This window comes from Alosa sapidissima, chromosome 13 (genome assembly GCF_018492685.1).
Source record: "Alosa sapidissima isolate fAloSap1 chromosome 13, fAloSap1.pri, whole genome shotgun sequence".
In the NCBI taxonomy this organism is placed as follows: Eukaryota; Metazoa; Chordata; class Actinopteri; order Clupeiformes; family Clupeidae; genus Alosa; species Alosa sapidissima.
In genome coordinates, this window is record NC_055969.1 from 2,858,898 (window position 1) to 2,877,448 (window position 18,551).

An 18,551-nucleotide genomic window follows, 5' to 3' on the forward strand; every position below is an offset into this window, starting at 1 on the left:
TTACTGTAATCTATATGCCCACTTCTGAATTGGGTTGCATCTGTAGGCCTTTCTATGAACTCAAATTAGGCTATTTAATTATTTCAACTCATTTCAGACATTCCGTAAGCTACTAATCCTCCGTAACACATATTTGAAGAACATGTGGGAATAAAACTTTACTTTTAGGCATTTAGGCTACCCGATCTGTAATACGTTGCCAACAGCCTTGCTTTGATCACTGCCGACGTATTTGATTTTTGTCGTAGAGTGGGTTTTAATTCCTCATAACTTGTCATAATAATTGTGCATTCCTCATCCGTAAAATAAGGTGATCGAGTCATCATTGAAAGTGGTGACTTGCGCTGTAACCCGCCCCTTTTATGTGAACGCGCACAGGTTAACCCCGGCTGAACAAATCAACTTCATAATCAGCGTCGTAGTACCGATTAACACCACTTAAGATAACCAGGTTTTGTCAACCCTGGTTTAACAAAGTAACCCTGGGTTACATCTGGGTAGGTTAAGCTCCCTTCGTAGTACAGGCCCCAGGACACAGGAAGTAAACAAGAGGAGCAGACATGAAGGAAAACACTAAACAGGGAAAACAAAACACGACAGGACCCTTACACTGTGTCACTTTAATTTCATACCTTAGTGAAAAAGAAAATCATGAACTATTTCTGAAAGTTCACAGACACTCTGATTAACTTAAATAAGTTGAAATTAGATAGGAAAATGCTTCTGTTAGGTTTTTTCTAAGATTTTTCTAGGGGTGCAAATAATTGTGAGCAACGTGTTTTCGTTAAAAATATGTATTTCTTTATGAGATTTTCCTTTTTCTAAAAATACATTTTTGTTCCCTTCAAGGGTGGATTCTTCCTCATTGTTTTTATTGTGAGAGTACAATGAATCATCAAAAGATAATTTTTTATACCTGTTTTAGTCAACTTTACTCAAGGTGCCTATACATGGATTTCTATGCAACGTCACAAAAACATGCGTGCGCAACTAAGAGGCAGAAAGCACCATAGAACAGCATAGAGCAGTGCTCTCCATGAAAAGAATAAAATTAGTTTTTGTGCTGAAAACTGGACCAATTTGAAATCACGATGGTTAGAGAATGTTCAATATGTTCAATATCCCTAACGGAATGCATGTCTTAGCCAAAAATTACAAAATACGATGTTATATTAATAATGCAAATGAACGGCAAACTCTGAAATAGTCTGAAATGAGATGTTATTATCATTGAGACAACAGGGGTATACAAAAAAAATCCAATTGTAGCTTACAGCAGCTGACTATTAGGTTAAGTTTATAATGTTATGGACGGCCACCAAGCGTCTTCTGCCCCACGGCTGCGCAGTGCGCGCGCATCTAGTTTTGTTGGTAAACGGGAAACCCGTCTATAATTCTGGAGGGTACTGTATCGTCGTGTTGTCCAAACCGATAAAAACGTGTGACTGCAATGATCTGCTGGAAGTAACTCAGGGCTAGTTTGACCGCCAGAAGCTCTAGGACGTTTATGTGCTGGGCACTTTGGGGGTCTGACCATCTGGCTTTTACGGTAAACCCTTGACATACGACTCCCCAGCCCGTCTTTGATGTGTCTGTGGTAATTACAATGCGTGCAGAAACTCGAACCACGCGTACATCCCTGAGATAAACCCTCTCGTCCCGCCACGGCTCCAATGCCTGTATGAGATTTGAGATGTTGAGATGAGTGTTACAGACGAGGCCACTGTAAGCAGACCTAGGAGCCTCTGGAAATATTGTGCAGGCAGGCGGCACCCCCTTGTGACCTCCCCGAGGCACCGCTTGAGGGAGATTATGCGTGGGCTCGAGAGGCAGGCTGTCATTGCATTCGAGTCTATTGAATGATGCATTCTGTTTCGGGGTAAGGGTACTCTTCTCTAAATTTATCCTCCAGCCCAGATTTTTGAGGTGAGTGACCATAAGAGACACATGTTGAATTGATTGTTCCCTGGTGCTTGCCGGGGACATCCAATCGTCTAAGTAATTTAATATCTTTTCCCCGACTTTTCGCAGGGGGCCTAAGTCACTTCTATGCATTTCATGAAACAGCGAGGAGCGAGGGAAAGCCCAAATGGTAGTACGAGAAACTCATACGACTTCCCTTTGAAGGCAAATCGCAGGAAGCGCCAGTGTCTGTGAATGACAGGTGGAAGTAAGCGTCGGTCAAATCTAATTTCATGAACCAATCTCCCTCCGGTACCTCCTGTAGGATTCTTTTTATCAAGAGCATACAGAACTTGTAAGTGCACAGTGCTCGATTCAGCTGTCTCAGATCTAATATCGTTCTGAGGCCCCCGTCTCTCTTGGGAATAAGAAAATATCGATTGAAGTGGCCACACTGAGCCTCGCTTGCGAGCACTTCTCTGATTGCATTCTTTTTTAGCAACCTCAATATCTCCTGACTGAGGATATGCGCTCGGACAAGCCTACAGCTGAGTCGTTTATGCCTCTGCAGAGTACCCTTTTGGTAGGGAGTGATTGTGTGCAACTGTTGTCTGGGGGACTTGTGTGCTTGAGACTGAGGACCGTGCTGTGCCCACCTTGGCAGGGCAACAGGGAGCTTGTGTCTTCATGAGTGAGGGTAGTGGACCTGTTCGGTCGCTCCCCTTGACTTTTTTTGCACAGACAGAAGACAGCATTGCGGGATGATAGTGGGCATGTTTGGTCATTCCCCGTGGCTTGTTTGTGCAGAGGGAAGACGGCAGTGCGGGCTGAGAGTGGGTACGTTCTGTCATTCCCCGTGACTTTTTCGTGCAGAGGGAAGACCGCATTGTGGGTTGACAGTGGGCATATTCAGTCATTCCCCGTGGCTTTTTTGCACAGAGGGAAGACGGTAGGGCGGGCTGAGGCCCCTTTCCCTTGACGACGGTCATGGCGTCAGGGACGTTGGGTACGCTGCTGGGCACGTGCCTGGCGTGGTCTTTGCATGTCCAGTCTCACCCATCCTCTGCCTGCTGTGAGCTTTGACATCATCCTACCCATGGCTTGGGCTGCAGCCTTCATTGCACGGAGGGCTAGGTTACTCGGCGTAGGTCCCCCAGTGTGTCTTTGAGGCGAGCGAGCGAGGCGGCGCAAAGGGGCACAAGTGTGATGCCATAGAATGCTCTAGTGGCGGCATGGCCACGTAGCCGAGGTCTGCGATGCCATTCACGTTGGTGTATGTCGATATGCCCTGGACGGGCACAGGAGCGGTGACGGGGCTTTCAATTGATCTCAGTTCTTGGTGCACCTCGGGGATAAAGGGGGCTTTGGCAAATGCCTCAGTTTGTTTCTTCTCCAGGAAAGTGTCATCTATCTGAGAGGGAGCTGACGGGGCTGTCTCTGGCCAGACCAGGTCCAACAAGGAGGCTGCTCGTTTGAGCCTGGTCGGTTGCGGCCTGGGTCCTACTTCGTATCCTCTTCGGAGTCATCGTCCGGAGGGCACTTCGAACGGAACATTGCTCTTCGGTCTACAGCTTTCCAGATACACAGCGAAGTGTATCAGTCGTGCTGAACTTGACTTGGTGAAAAGCCAATTACTCTAGCAACCAGACATGGGGGACTCGAGTCACATGACTTGACTCACATTTTTTAGGACTTGAGACTTGCTTGATCAACATGTATAAAAGACTTGACTTGACTTTGACTTGCTATTCATGACTTGAGACTTGACTTAGACTTGAGACAAATGACTTGGAATGACTTGACTTTTTATTTTTCCATAGATATTAAGGAGTTAACTTTACGATTTTAGAAAATCTGCTTAGGTGCTGTTGCATGCATCACGCGAGCGAACCTGTCATTGTTATCAAGTGACGCGACAGACCAACAGCAAGTGCCAGATCATATGAGACAGACCGAGGTAGGCTAACTTGCAAATATGGAAGGCTCTACGTTTAAACCAAAACATAATATTTGGCTACACAGATGATGTATCTGACAACTCAAAAGGAGAAATGAAAAGTCTGCAAGTGCGCAAATTAGCGACATAACCACCACCACGTTGATTTTCATCCGTCAGAAGTTAGTCGTGTTAGAAACCTAATGTCAAATTTGAGGCATGTTAAGAGTTGGCTTTGAATCTATTATGCTTTTTAGTGAACGCCATATTAGGTTAAAATGTGTGAAATGGCAAAGTGAAACATTTTCTTGTCTAAGTTTAATCTTGATATGCTAGCGAAAATGTTGCCAATGTGACCTAAAGTAAGCGCCTCTCTTTCTCCCTCCCTCATAAACACGTCCCTGTTCCATACGTTACAGTCTAGTAGTAACAACAGTAAGGCCTAGCTAACTGCCAGCAATCAACATAGAAAAGTAGCTTACTTCATATGTTAGGCTTATGTATAATGATATAGCATTGACGGTCCTAAATCCTCCTAAAACCCATTGTCAAAAGTTTGGCAGTGACGTCGGCGGCAGCGTTTGATTAATTGATTACTTTTTTTTTAATTGATTACTTCTCAACATTATTGGGTCCCTGGAGATGTGACAGGTCAGGACAGGTGTAACTTGAACTGTTTGAATATATTTTTTTATGATTTGATGTAGCCCAGTGTTTCTCAAACTTTTTCAGACGAAAGACTACTTAACCAATAAAAAAGAAACCCATGGACCACCTAGCTAAAAAAAAAAAAAGATTCAACAACCACTTCAACAGTATATTAGCCTACACAATAAGCCTACTCACTGAACCACCTTGCTTATTGTCTTTGCACTTTGCTTATTGTGTCAGAGGATTCATATGATTTAAACTGGCGTATCTTACATAGACAGTGTTGCAGAACTGTTTGGATTTACATATTGCAAACAACTCGTCTATATTATAGATAGATAGATAGATAGATAGATAGATAGATAGATACTTTATTGATCCTCAAGGGGAAATTCAAGAATTATATTTTACCACGTCTGCTCGCAGACCACTTGGGATAGCTTGCGGACCACCAGTGGTCCCCAGACCACACTTTGAGAAACACTGATATAGCCTACCTAATATTTGAGGCATATTGAAACAATAATAGGCTATTTTATAATAGGTGTACTTGAAATACATTTATTTGTATTAGTATTAGGGGTCGACCAATTATCGGCCTGGCCGATTATTAGGGCCGATATTTAGCATTTTTATAATAATCGGTATCGGTCATTTTTTCCACCGATAAGCCGATATTGAAATGGATAAAAAATGAAACGCGCTATTTTGTCTGTAAAGCGTCTCTCACTCCCTGCATTTGCTACTCTGTGGTCAAGAGCATTGTCCCGCCCACTACACCGTCTGATTTGTTAGTTAGCACGAATGCAGCCAATCAGGATCGAAGACTGAACACAGACAAAGTTTAGGATTCTCACTGAGGCAGACTGGGCTTCAGCTGTAGCCTACGGAGCTATTTTTCGAAGGTAAGGAAGGTAGCCTACATTGCTGAAGTTGCAGTGAATCACAATCATCTACACTATAGTTACAAAAACACCACTTTGATCCGGATCAATAAGTAAAGCACCCACTTCCTTCATTTAGCGAATTCCCGATTGATGCACGTTGATGCTGTTGATGCACCCACAAACTCGGGTGCTGCGCGTCGGGAGTTCTCTGCCTCCGCCTCGTTCGTTAATTGTGAATAACGGGACACCTCGGCGGACATAGTACAGACAAGTCCTAAATTATGCGATAGCGAACGTCAAAAAGTCTAATTGCTCCTTTTTGAAACGGACTGTCAGAAAAGACTACATGCACCCAGGGCCAACCAATTTAATCCGGCTCTCAAAAGTGTAGCTTATAGCCTACACATGGATACAATTGCATGCTTAAATAGGCTAAGAACTATTTTAAAACTTTTGTTAAACTATTCAACCGTAACACTTGCCATCACGCATGCACCTCTTCCTCTCCCTCTCTCGTGCACTCACACACACGATGGCAAAGCATCCTCTTTGTGACAGGTCCCTTAACAAGCACATAGCCCATTGTGCAGGCCTACTCTATGAAAATAATAATTGCCATCACTCAGCTCTTGGATTAACATGATACACAGGATTTACACTTGCAAAGTGATGCAAGTTGATTGACAATTGTGTATCAAAAGAAGAAAGAAAAGTTTACATAATTAAATGATTTTTAATTAAATTTCTGCAGCATATAGCCTTTACTATCTACCCCCCTTTTTGACAACTGACTTCGGTTTTACATATCGGTTATCGGCCTCCTGTTTTGGTAATAATTGATATCGGTATCGGCCCTGAAAAAACCATATCGGTCGATCCCTAATTAGTATACATTTTATCTTATTCTGTAAACCGTTCAGATGTATGTGGCTTGAATGAATGCAATGTCTATTTGTTTGATACAAATAAAACTCCAGCAGTTCATAACTAGCCTATTTTAGCTTATTTTAAAATGAAAATGTGGGTAAATCATCATGAATTTGTATGATTTGGCTATGACTTGACTTGACTTGCTTGACCCAAGCTATGACTTGACTTGACTTGCTTGACCCAAGCTATGACTTGACTTGACTTGCTTGATTGTCACAAAAAATGACTTGGACTTGCTTGAGACTTGAAGGTTAAGACTTGAGACTTGCTTGTGACTTACACATGTGTGACTTACTCCCACCTCTGCTAGCAACCACTTTGCTTGTACTTGTAGTTCCTTCAGGAAAAAGTTCTCTAGCTATTATTATCCTTCTAACCAATTTTGTGTATTTAATTCAGGTTGAACTTCATTGTGTAGGTCAAGGACACTTCAGCCATGTATGTACAGCCTAACTGTCTTGTTCATACAGCCGCACGCGCTGCAGGAGCTGAAGGCGTTCAAGTCGCTTGAGTCAAGATCAGCGAACTTCTTAAATTTGTTCCACCAACAACATTGTCTAACCAAGCAAACATTTTTGTTTCCGGGAATGATCCGCTGAATGACTTATTTGTGCAAACTGACTAACGTTTCGACGCCCATACGTCTTCTTCAGAGTGGCGCCAGTCAGTTTAAAACAGCAAACTGATAGGAAAAACTATTGTCAAGACATTAGGCAATTGACCGATCCCAAGCCCCTCCTCCCATTGTCAGTCCCATAGTTACTGTTGCTAAGTCGGACAAGTTTGCAGGAAAGTGTGCGAGAACGCGTGTTCAACATGGGTACGCAGCACCATTTAGCAGAGTGTAACAGTGTATGCTAGATTTCTGGGCGTCAAGTAATATTGATATATTCAAAAAACAGAGGCCAGAAAGGCCTTCAGTATTCGGAAGGACACATTCACAATGTCTGCTGTTATCAACGAGGTGGAACACCACAAATTGAGGACAAACCAATCTGGTGTTACGGATCTTAATGGGATGCATGTTAACTGGGGATAAACAATTAGCACGTTATCACAAGCAGGTAGTTACCTTATTTGCTGCAGATGTGACTGATTCAATAAACAGGTCTGTGCAAACATATGGTGTTGACGTGTCCATAACAAAATCTAACCATATTTCGAGGATTAATTAAAGACGGGTCCAAGTGCTGCAGATCCAAGTTCCCACGCAACTTGGGAGAGTGGCTAGCCTGTTAAGCAGCTCATGTTGGGGAGGTGGAGAGATAGCTTCGCTTCGGTAGGCCGATAGCCTACTTATTATTTTGAATGGCTGCTTTAGAAGGAAGAGTTCAAATAAACATGATACAAATGTAGGCTATTGAAAAAAAATCACTAGATCTAGCTAGGCCTATCCGAGTTTACCCATACACGACATATCTGCAGTTTGCAGACGTGATTTGTCTTGCACAAGACTTCATCAGTGCCCGCTTATGCTATACTTAATTTAAATGTGGGCAATGTAGCCTAATATTGTCGATTTCGAGACTGCATAGCCTATACAGCAAGGTTTTCAATCGGCACATGATTTGATCTTTAGAAGACATTGGCTATCTCTCGTTCAGCCATCAATGATGCATCGCAGTAGTCTATTCCGTTTGTTGAAAAAATGGTCATTAGCTTATTTCTGTTAACAGTCTTCTATCCCAAGTTAAACATGGCAAGGTAGCCTATGTCTAAAAGCTGAAAGTATTCTTATTGTGTGTAAGGCGATACGTGATTGAAGTGTAGCCTATTTGAGCGTACTTCCAATTGTATGAGTTCAGTTCCTGCAAGGTAGGTATAATTTTTTGCGTAGGCTTATGTTGTCGTTTCAACAGTGGAAACCAGGTTTAGTTATGTTTTTGTTTGTAGTTATGAACACAAAAAAGGGAACATTTTCGTACACACTCAGATTTCTTTACTGAAAAGTAGCAGCCTATCCAAAGTTATGCAAAGTTAGGCCTATGTCTGTCAACGTTTCACACGGTCAGGATATCGGATGTCACTTCTACAAGTATCCCAGGCATATATTTGAACCTTTTTGAGCTCTTTAGTTATTTAGTTACTTAGGCTACTCGCAAAAGAAGCATTATCATTCACATAACCGGCGTGTTGTAGGCTACAGAATGGACACTATAAAATTCAAAATTGACCGAGGTTGACCGAGGTCCTCCGACGTACTCATTGTGACACAGTAAAAGGGGGCGGGGTTTGGGATCGGTCAATTAGGCTACTGGCATACACCAATAAACTTCAGAAAGACAAAAGTATGTTGTACTTCCATGAAGTTACATCTTGTCTTAAAAAATTATGTAAAGAAAAAAATGATTGAATAAGATTTTTTTAAAGCAAAGAGCACTGGAGTCAAATTCCTTGTTTGTATATGCAAACCTGGCCAATAAAGCTGATTCTGATTCTGATAAGAAATGCAGGAGAGGAGACAGAAAAGCTGCTAATATGTTGCTTTGGAGAGCCAACTAATACAGAAGCAAGCAGAGAAGTAGGCTAGCTTACAAACAAGCCAAAAGGAGAATACTAAGGAAAAGGGGCGTTTTCATCAGGTCATCAGCAAGCATACAGGCACTGGATTTAATCCAGAATGTCTGAATATGCTGCACACCACTGTATGCCTGAGGATGCCACATACCCGCAATGAGTAATTGTTCAATAATTGTGATTGCAATATTGACCAAAATAACTGTGATTACGATTTTTGCCATAATCGAGCTGCCTGCCTATAGATTCTGGCTTTTGAACTGTGCATTAATAACAAATTGGATAGTACCTCCTCTTAGCCCAGAGGATGTAGAGTCCATTCCCCAAAATAATTAAAAGCTTTCATTGGTCTAACCATATGGCCGTTTTTCACTTCAGTCCATCTTAAATGAGCACAGGCCCAGATCAGATGGCAGCATTTCTGTACCATGTCTCAATATGGTTTCTTCCTTGCATGAGTTTAAAACTAGCATTTGTGGACAGAACATTAAACTGTGTCCATAGACAATGGTTCTCAGAAGTTTTTCTAAGCCCATACAATGATTATCTTTATAGAAAAAGGTCTGGTTTTAAAGGTACACTATGCAGGTTTAGGTATTTTTGGCGACTGTAGAGCTCCCTCTAGAGTCGCGATATATTTATATTTTACTCTGCTGTTGTAGCAACGTTCTCGTGACTTAAAGCAACACCAAAGAGTTTTTTAAACCTTAATAATGTTTTCAAAATCGTTTCAGTGGTTCATCAACTCATAACAGGGTGAACGGCACTTCTGCATTCGCTTTGAGGCCCTCTATCGGCTATAAACGCACTATGTAAGTTTGCCAGATTGGGTAGCGGATCGGTTTTCCCGGTCACTCACTATGTCTATGCTGTATACCTATGCTAGGTGAACGATTCACCAATTACACCTTTGTTTACCATCAAATTGACTTTGTAAAAGTTATATTAAGGTGAAGATCTTGCATAGTGTACCTTTAATGCAGTGCCATCTGAGGCTCAAAAGACCATGACCATCTCATATTGTTGTTCCTTGATGCAAAGATTTCTCTGGATTCTCTGTACATATTGCAGTGATATTATGTACTATATACGATGAAATCCCCATATGCTTTGCAATTTCCTATTGAAGAGTATTATTCTTACATTGTTTCATTATTTGCCCACACAGGTTTACAGAGTGATGAACGTCTCTGCATCGTAACTTCTGAGAGTCTGCTTCACTGGGATGCTCCTTTTACCCAATCATGGTGCCAGTTAATCCAATTAGTTCCTCCTTCTGTTGTCTTTTATCATGACACAATTTTTCCAGCCTTTAGATGCCCCCGTCCTGAGATGTGACTTCAAATTCTTGAGAAGTGACTTTTGAGATGTGACATCAAATTCAAAATGGCTTATATTTTCCATTAAATTGACAAAAATTTGGTGCTTTCAACATTTGATATGTTGTCCTTTTAGTAGCAAAATAAGAGTTTGAGATTCGCAGATTATCACATTATATTTTAATGTGCATTTTACACATGTTTGGAACTCCAACGATTTATCTATCCATCAATGTACATCCACCCATCCATCTCCCAACATCCATCCATCCATCTGTCTATTTACATCCACCATATCCATACATCTATTTATAACTATGTATCCATTTATCATCCACTGATCTACCAACATCTACTGTATTTATTGATCTATATCCAATTATTAATCAGGCAATCTTTCTATCTAGAAGAGAGAGAATTCAAAGACCTTTTTTGAAAATGACCAAGCCAGTTTTTCCCTCACCAAAATGTTGGCTAGATTTAGACTTGTTAGCATGTCAAGAATGGGACCAATGGGTGTGTCTTTATCCTAGCTGTAGAGCTGAGCTTAATTCAATTTCTGAAAGTGAATGAGGCTCAGCCACGGTTGCCTGTGATTATTAATACTCATTTGTTACTTATTTATTTTATTTATCTCAATGATGAACACATTCATTGAGATAAAGCATTATTTTAGATTACATTTTAAACGTTATACTGCACCTAGTTTTGTATGCATAATGGCCTAGTGATGAAGCTTGGTGCATTAATACAGAATCCAAATCATAATAGGAGAAACTGATAAAATCACAACAATACCCAACAACCCACAGTGCATTTTTATAATGCACCAATGACCTTAGGATTTGTACTTACCTTGCAGGTACTTACAATCCCATGATACCCCATTCTTTCCCCACTCAAAGAACATAGATACAGACAGTCAGAGTGAGTGAGTGAATGTGTGAGAGTGAATCAGTGAATGTGTCAAGAGACAGACAAGGGGTGGACAGTGTTGGCGGAGATATCCTGCTTGTCACTTTCCAGAGAACTGACGGGTGAAATAGAAACAGAGGCCTCCACACTTACTCCTCATATTTGATATGGTAGATGAGCTCATCCTGGATGAGTCTGCATTCCGACTGAGAGGTTGAGGGCTCACTAATGTCCGAGTTTATCATAGAGTTGCAGTTATTGTCCAAGCTGACTGTGGTCTGTGCTGCCTCCAATTTGCCATTAGTCCTTGTACTGGCTTTGCCACTTTTAGCTGTTGAGGCCACACTGGCCTTGCTATTCAGTCCAGAAGAGGCATGTGTGACATTCTCAATGGTCGCCTCAAACCAAGCACCGATGCTGATGTCTCTGCAGTCCACCAACTCGTTTATCTGACCAAAAAGAAATACATAGGCTAGAGGTTATTTAAATCATCATGCTACCAATTCACAATTGACCCTTCGCTAAGCCACGGCCAAAAAACGCCACAGGCCAATCATGGCTTAGCAACCCGTAACTAGGCACGGGAGGTCTGGCAAGCTTTTTGAGTTTTGCCATGTTAACCTATGGAGACTGACGGCCTGTGGGTCATGAAGGGCACTTATTTGGAAGTGTGGTGCCCTAAGCCACTTAAAAACACAGTGAAATAACATATTACACTATAGAAACATGACATTTGTTCTATTGGGAACACGTATTGTTCTAACTATAAAAAAATGGCATATTGCATGATATTTCCATAACCACGATACGTGCTTCACGTGTGGCAGGAAGTTGTTAACAGACATTCACCAAGACTAATAGCCCGTCAGCAATCTATCTAAAATAACACTATTTGAAGTACAATTCATGATATGTTGCCAAATATTGAAGTTGTGGGAAGTACATATCTTAAACTGTTTCTTTCATCCCCCATGCCTGTTTAATTCGTCCTGGCCAGGAGGGACGAATGAAACAAAAACGCATTTGACTTCTGCTTAAATAACTTATGAACGGTTTTGTTCAGAGCTGAAAATGCAACTGTCTTTGACAGGACAGATGTAGGTTGCTAGTAGTGCTGCTACTAAAGTCTAATTTTCTAACGACTAATCTTTCGAGTAATTTTTGGATTAGTCGACTAATCTAAAGTGACAATTTTTTTTTTTTTAAATCAAGTGTTTGTTATTTCGTGTCCATTTTATTTTGAACTCAACTGAAGGGCCAAAACATAAAATATATATCAGCCTACTTTTGTTAGCAGCTCATTAAGTAAACTGTTCAAAAACATTATGTATTAACAATCTAAGCATAAGTATCTGCATTTCCATTAAGCTATAGTATACTGTAATGGACACTATGGACATAATTTATGGATCCCCTTAGGTAACTACATATGCTTGTGGTAAGTGTGTTCTGTGTTGTGAGAAATGCTACGATCTGAGATGCGTTCCTCACGACTCGTCAATGTATTATCTCGTTCTGTGTTATAGGGACGCTGTCTCTTTAATGACGCAGACCTTGACTGTTGATATCACAGGCGGTGCCATGTTCGTTTTAAAGTTTTTTGTATGAATGAACAAACAACACACCGTTGCCTTGTCAACGTGAGACACTCTCTTTACTTCATTTATTGCAATTTCCACAATACCATATTAGTCAGTCTGGACTAGCCTACTACGCTTAGCTTAGCTACCCCCGCTTAGCTCTACCTAATAATGAATCGCGCTGAAAGCAGGTATGCACACAGTTATGCTGTTCGCATTTACACTTGCGTGCATGGTGGGGTTTAAAACATTACTGCAAAGTCTAAGTAGCCTGTTTAACATCCAATGACAGTCACTGTTCTTCTCAAGAGTTAATAACATAGAGTTAATAACATTACAATGAGCCGTTTGAGACCAAAAATAAATATTAGCTTTCAGTGTGGTACGATGTCTTTCTTTCTTTTATTTCATGTAAAAGACGGTGGCTGAGGGCGGGATTTAGCGAAGGGCCAATTCAGAGTGCAACTACAAAATCACTACAAAAGACAACTGAATCCTTGTATTACTTAAGGCAATATAACCCAAGGCAATCACAATTAAATAAAAGCAATGTGTAAAACAAACATACACACTTGTCACACATGAACATCTCATGCAAAACATTATATTATTTTTTAAAATATATTTTTTGTTCATTTTATGCCTTTAATTGGACAGGACAGTAGAGAGCGTAACAGGAAGTGAGCGGCAGAGAGAGATGGGGTGCGACCAGGAAATGACCCTGATTGGACTTGAACCCAGGTCACCCGTGGGCACGTAGACCAGCCTTTCTCAAACTTCTTTGACCTGATGCCCAATCATGGCAAAAACATTTTTTTGAAAGACTGGTGTTGAACCATCTGAAGGACATAACAGGACCTCTGCTGGACCCCCTGCAGTTTGCCTATAGGGCAAACAGGTCGGCGGATATGCCTTCAATATGGGACTGCAATACATCCTGCACCACCTCGACTCCCCAGGACGTATGCCAGGATTTTATTTGTAGACTTCAACACCATCATCCCTGAACTCCTACATCAGAAGGTCACTCAGTTCTCAGTGTCAGTGGATCATCAGCTTCCTGATTGACAGGCAGCAGCATGTCAGACTGGGGAGCATCTCATCCAAAACCCGGTCCATCAGTACTGGCGCCCCACAGGGGTGTGTCCTCTCCCAACTGCTCTTGTCTTTTTACACTAATGACTGCACCTCAAAGAGCCCGTCTGTAAAACTCCTGAAGTTTGCAGATGACACCACCGTCATTGGGTTTGATTTAGGTTGGTGATGACAGGAGGTAGTACAGCTGGTCCAATGGTGCAGTCAGAGCCATCTGGATTTAAACCCAAAAAGACTGTGAAGATGACCATCCAGAACGACACAGTGTCTACTGTGGATTCCTTTAAGTTTCTGGGATCAACCATTTCACAGGACCTAAAATGGTCTCCCCACATTGACTATACAGAAAAAATCCCAGCAGAGGTTATACTTCCTGAGACAGCCAAGGAGGTTTAACATGCCTGCTGAACACTTTCTACTTAGCCATCATTCAGTCTTTCATCTGCACCTCCATCACTGTCTGTTTTGGGTCAGCCGCTAAAGGGACAGGGCCAAACTGCAATGGACAATTAGGGCTGCAGAGAGGATCATTGGAGCTGACCTTCCCTCCATCCAGGACCTGTACCGGTCTAGGGTCAGGAAAAGGGCAGCAAAAATCTCTGCAGACCCCTCACATCCTGGTCACAAACTGTTTAACCTCCTTCCCTCTAGTAGGCGATACAGGGCACTGTTTGCCAAAACCAGCCGATACAAAGACCGCTTCTTCCCCCAAGCAGTCACTCTGTTGAATGCTCAGAAATAGCCCCCAGCCTTAAACTGAACAGTCAACACTGTCAGTCAACACTGTTCTGGTCATCTACCTCATACATTATCATTGCACTGAATTGCCTTGCACTATATTTATATTTATACTTAAATTTTTAACCTCAGACTATACCAATATTGCACTATTCCTTTCCTCTCTTCATTGTATATTGTACCTCGCCTGTGCTTGTTGAGGTGTCCATGACCATGGCAACCTTAAGAGGGACAACAACAACCGTACAACGGACATTTGCACTACTTTATCCCACCGTGTCACCATTTCACCGTGTCTATTTATTTATTTACAAATGTACATACTGTAACTATACTTATACATAGCTATATCCTACTGCTCTTCATACTATTCTTACTGCTCTGTTTTATTCTTATATGTTCTTATAAGTGAGTGTTGTATAGGGCTGGGACGGTATGGATGTTTTCTTACCGTGGTCGGTAAGCAAGAAATTACCGCGTTTATCAACAAGGCTATCATGATTTAGAACTGTTACAGTCATGACGCTTATGCTAATGTTACGGTAGGCTACCGCACATTTTAATGGCTGCATCAGGTTGTAACAAAGGTAGGTCTGAGGCTAGCCTAGACCTACATGTCCCTGTTAAAGCGATGGTTCGAAGTAATTTCACCCTAGGGTCCTTTGCACCATGACCCCGAGCCAAACACCCTCCCAGAACCTGTTTTCCCTTGGTCGAGTAGCGCTATCAGAAACTAATGAGTTTCTGCAGTCGTAATGGTACCAACTTTTATCTCGTAAATTACCCCACTAATAATGCCCTGAATGGTATGAAAATTCTACAGTAGTACAACTATGTTCTTTACTCATAAAACGAGGCATTGAAAAGTTTGTAAATACACCAGGAGTTTATTTAAATAACACTTGCCTGATGGATGCTACTATCTGCTACTATACCGCTGCATCGACGTTACTTCTGTGATTTGGGAAAAGCCCGTAAAAGTCCTGGCAGGAAGCATGCATAAGGATGTAGATTCAGGAATGCACTAATATTTTCTTCATAGTACCAGTTTGCAACAATTATTAGTTAACACTAAGTTGTAAACACTTCGGAAAAAAAACATATTAAAAACTGGATATACCAAAAAACGTTGATGTAATCGCTTCCTGCCAGGACTTTTACGTGCTTTTCCCAAATCACGGCAGTAACGTCTCTTTGCTTCTCTTTACTATCTACACCACCTCTTTGGGACTGATTATCCGTTCGCACGGCTTCTCATACCACTGCTATGCAGACAACACTCAGCTCTCTGTCCTTTCCACCTGATGACCACTGGGTCTCAGTATGGATCTCGGTATGGATCTCGGATTGCCTCTCAGACATATCTACATGGATGAAGACACACCACCTCCAGCTAAACCTCTCAAAAACCGAACTGCTGGTCCTCCCAGCTAAACCTATTAGGGGTGTAACGGTTCATGTATTCGTATTGAACCGAAACGGTACGGGCGTCACGGTTCGGTGCATGAATTTACACAGAGAATACACGGTATAAAAATACATAAAACTCGTGTGCGGATTAATTAATGTCATGCGCAATTACTGTTAAGTAGCGAGAGTTACGGGAGTTCTTTAGCGACACCTAACGCTAATCTGTAGCCTCGCCATAGCTCTGAAGCTCTGATTGGCGCCTATGTTTTTTTTTGTCAGGTCGTCGGTGGAGTCGACCCACAAGAGTTAGAGGATCCGCTGGTCTCTTTAAGATCGCAAGTTTGAGAACTTCAGTTACAGTAGTACAGGCGAGAAAGTGGTGGATAAGATGTGTGTCGCCGTTGTTCAGCAGTTGTTGGGTATGTGAGTGGAAATATATGCTACACATATTCGAAGCCATCACTCAGATGATGTAGGCTACAAATCACTGAAACGAGGGGAAAAAAACTTCCCCTGCACTTCAGCAGCCTTTGGATACACATACAAATAGGGCCAAAACATATGGCTTAAATTAAATGATTTCGTAATGACAGAAAGCTATGTAAATCGCGTGGTAATTACCTTTATGTTGGGGTAACTTGTAACTTCTCACATGAGGAGCTGGTAGTATTAAGTGCATAAACAGTAAAAGAAAGTGACAACTCTAACCAAGCTAATAAACAAACCATGCTACGGTGAGTTAACGTCGAAGGGCAAAGTCACGTGACTTCTAGTTGTAGTCTGTTTATGAAATGAAAGGAGCAATTTCGTTTTTTTAAAGAAGGCAAAATAGTGTGATATTTTCACAGTTAGTAGGAGGTTAAAGGTCAGTTAGTAGGAGGTTAAAGGTCTTGCTATTTTTAAAAATCATTATTCTATGTAATTTGCACTTTCAGAAATAAGAGATGCTGTAGGCCTATTTTCAGTTTTATAGCTGATTGTCTTTACAATGACAATTTTGTTTTATAGCTGATTTTGTTCACAAGTTACAGATGGAGTCTGGGTACTTATCGTACTGTTTAGCCTACATCTTACACACTTCAGGCTGTTCCAGATAGCTCAGGGAAGAGACTGTATGACACTAAGTGGTATAGCCTGAGACATGGAAAAAAAATAATTGCTTTCTGCATTTTTTTTTTTGCTTTTCCCTCCATTGTACCAAACTCGTACCGAACCGTGATGTCCGAACCGAGGTATGAACCGAACCGTGACTTCTGTGTACCGTTACACCCCTAAAACCTATACATCATGACTGCAGAAACGTTTGTTTTCTTTTTCTGTCGGTCCGTGGGTCCTTGATCAATTGCGCAGCAAATGATCAGACAAAGCATAATTTCACTCCGCGGCTCCGCAGACCAGCAGTCTCCACGTTGCGGACCGGTGCCGGTCCGCGACCCATAGTTAAGGAAACACTGGTCTAATGGACCTTTCACTGTGTTGCCATCACGTCACATCACGTCAATTTATTTTTATAGCACATTTAACGAAACAGGGTTCACACAAAGGGCCCGAAAATATGAATAATGTATTTATAGTAAGATCAAGTATCGTGCAAAAACATGGGAAGAGCAGTGTTTACAGCGATTAATTAGGTAATCCGGCATATGTATGAAAACAGTGCAATACAATACATTATAATAATATTGACATATTTTATATTGTAATATTGACATATTTCATGATTGCTAAACTTTTTGTCATTGGTTGACTCTATTCAACTGCGCTTGTGAATCATACCATTCCGTTGATCCAATTACTTTTTCAAAGAATAATATGTAGCATTTCTTCTGCACTTCCAACCAATTCAATTCACGCAAACATGGTTGTAGTTTTAGACCCGTTTTAAATATCATAGGCCATCACATCCAACCAGGCTGTTATTTTGTTAATCTATAGCCATCTTAAATTGAGCAAAACATACTGTATGTGCTATTACATATTCACTTATGACTGGTGCTGAATCACGTTTAATCTCCAATGGATGGGATAGGCTATAGCCTACACTGTGATGATGCCAAAAAATTACTTTAGGAGTCTGATGAACTATGATTGGCCTACTATTGTAAAATTCTATCTTCGTTTGGTGTTAGTATAAAGTGTGGGTGCTACAAGGTTGTTCCATTCTCCATCAAGCGATAATCCATCAGATCAGGATTAAATGGGACACTGAAAGACCGGGGGACACGAAACTTTTTGGGCATGTAGCACCACAAGGATGACACGGAACCATTGTTTTTCACTTTGATCCATCAACCCCCGGCGGACTGGACCCCCCAAAAGGAGGGTAGGACAGACACGGTTTTCTGTAATATCACAAGAACCGTAGGGTCTAGGAGGACCACATTTTTTTAGCATGTTGGTCTCAAGGGGCCATGTCAACCCAACCCATAACCACTCATTTGATGTATAGCGCCACCTAGTTAAAAATGAAAAAGCAAAAATGAGGCATTGTAATCACAGGTATCTTTGGCTGACAGGTTCAAAACCGCACAGAATTTTAAGTGCAGAGTTATGAAGTTATTATTTATTTATTGTTGGAAGACGCATGAACGCACTTTAGTTGAGTAGATGGAAATTGGAACAGGTGCAAATCAGTTATTAACTGCCCTTTAGGACATCTTAATGGCCAAAA

The 18,551-nt window shown here is 41.4% G+C and overlaps 1 protein-coding gene across 1 annotated transcript in view; it reads right to left on the reverse strand.

Annotated features, from left to right (window-relative positions):
- LOC121680977 (E3 ubiquitin-protein ligase UHRF2-like) overlaps positions 1-18,551 on the reverse strand; it is a 159,257-nt gene that overhangs the window by 107,515 nt on the left and 33,191 nt on the right. Inside the window, exon 3 of the mRNA XM_042060575.1 lies at positions 11,211-11,506. Within this exon, the coding sequence (XP_041916509.1) occupies positions 11,211-11,506 (296 nt within the window). The remainder of the gene's footprint in view (positions 1-11,210; positions 11,507-18,551) is intronic.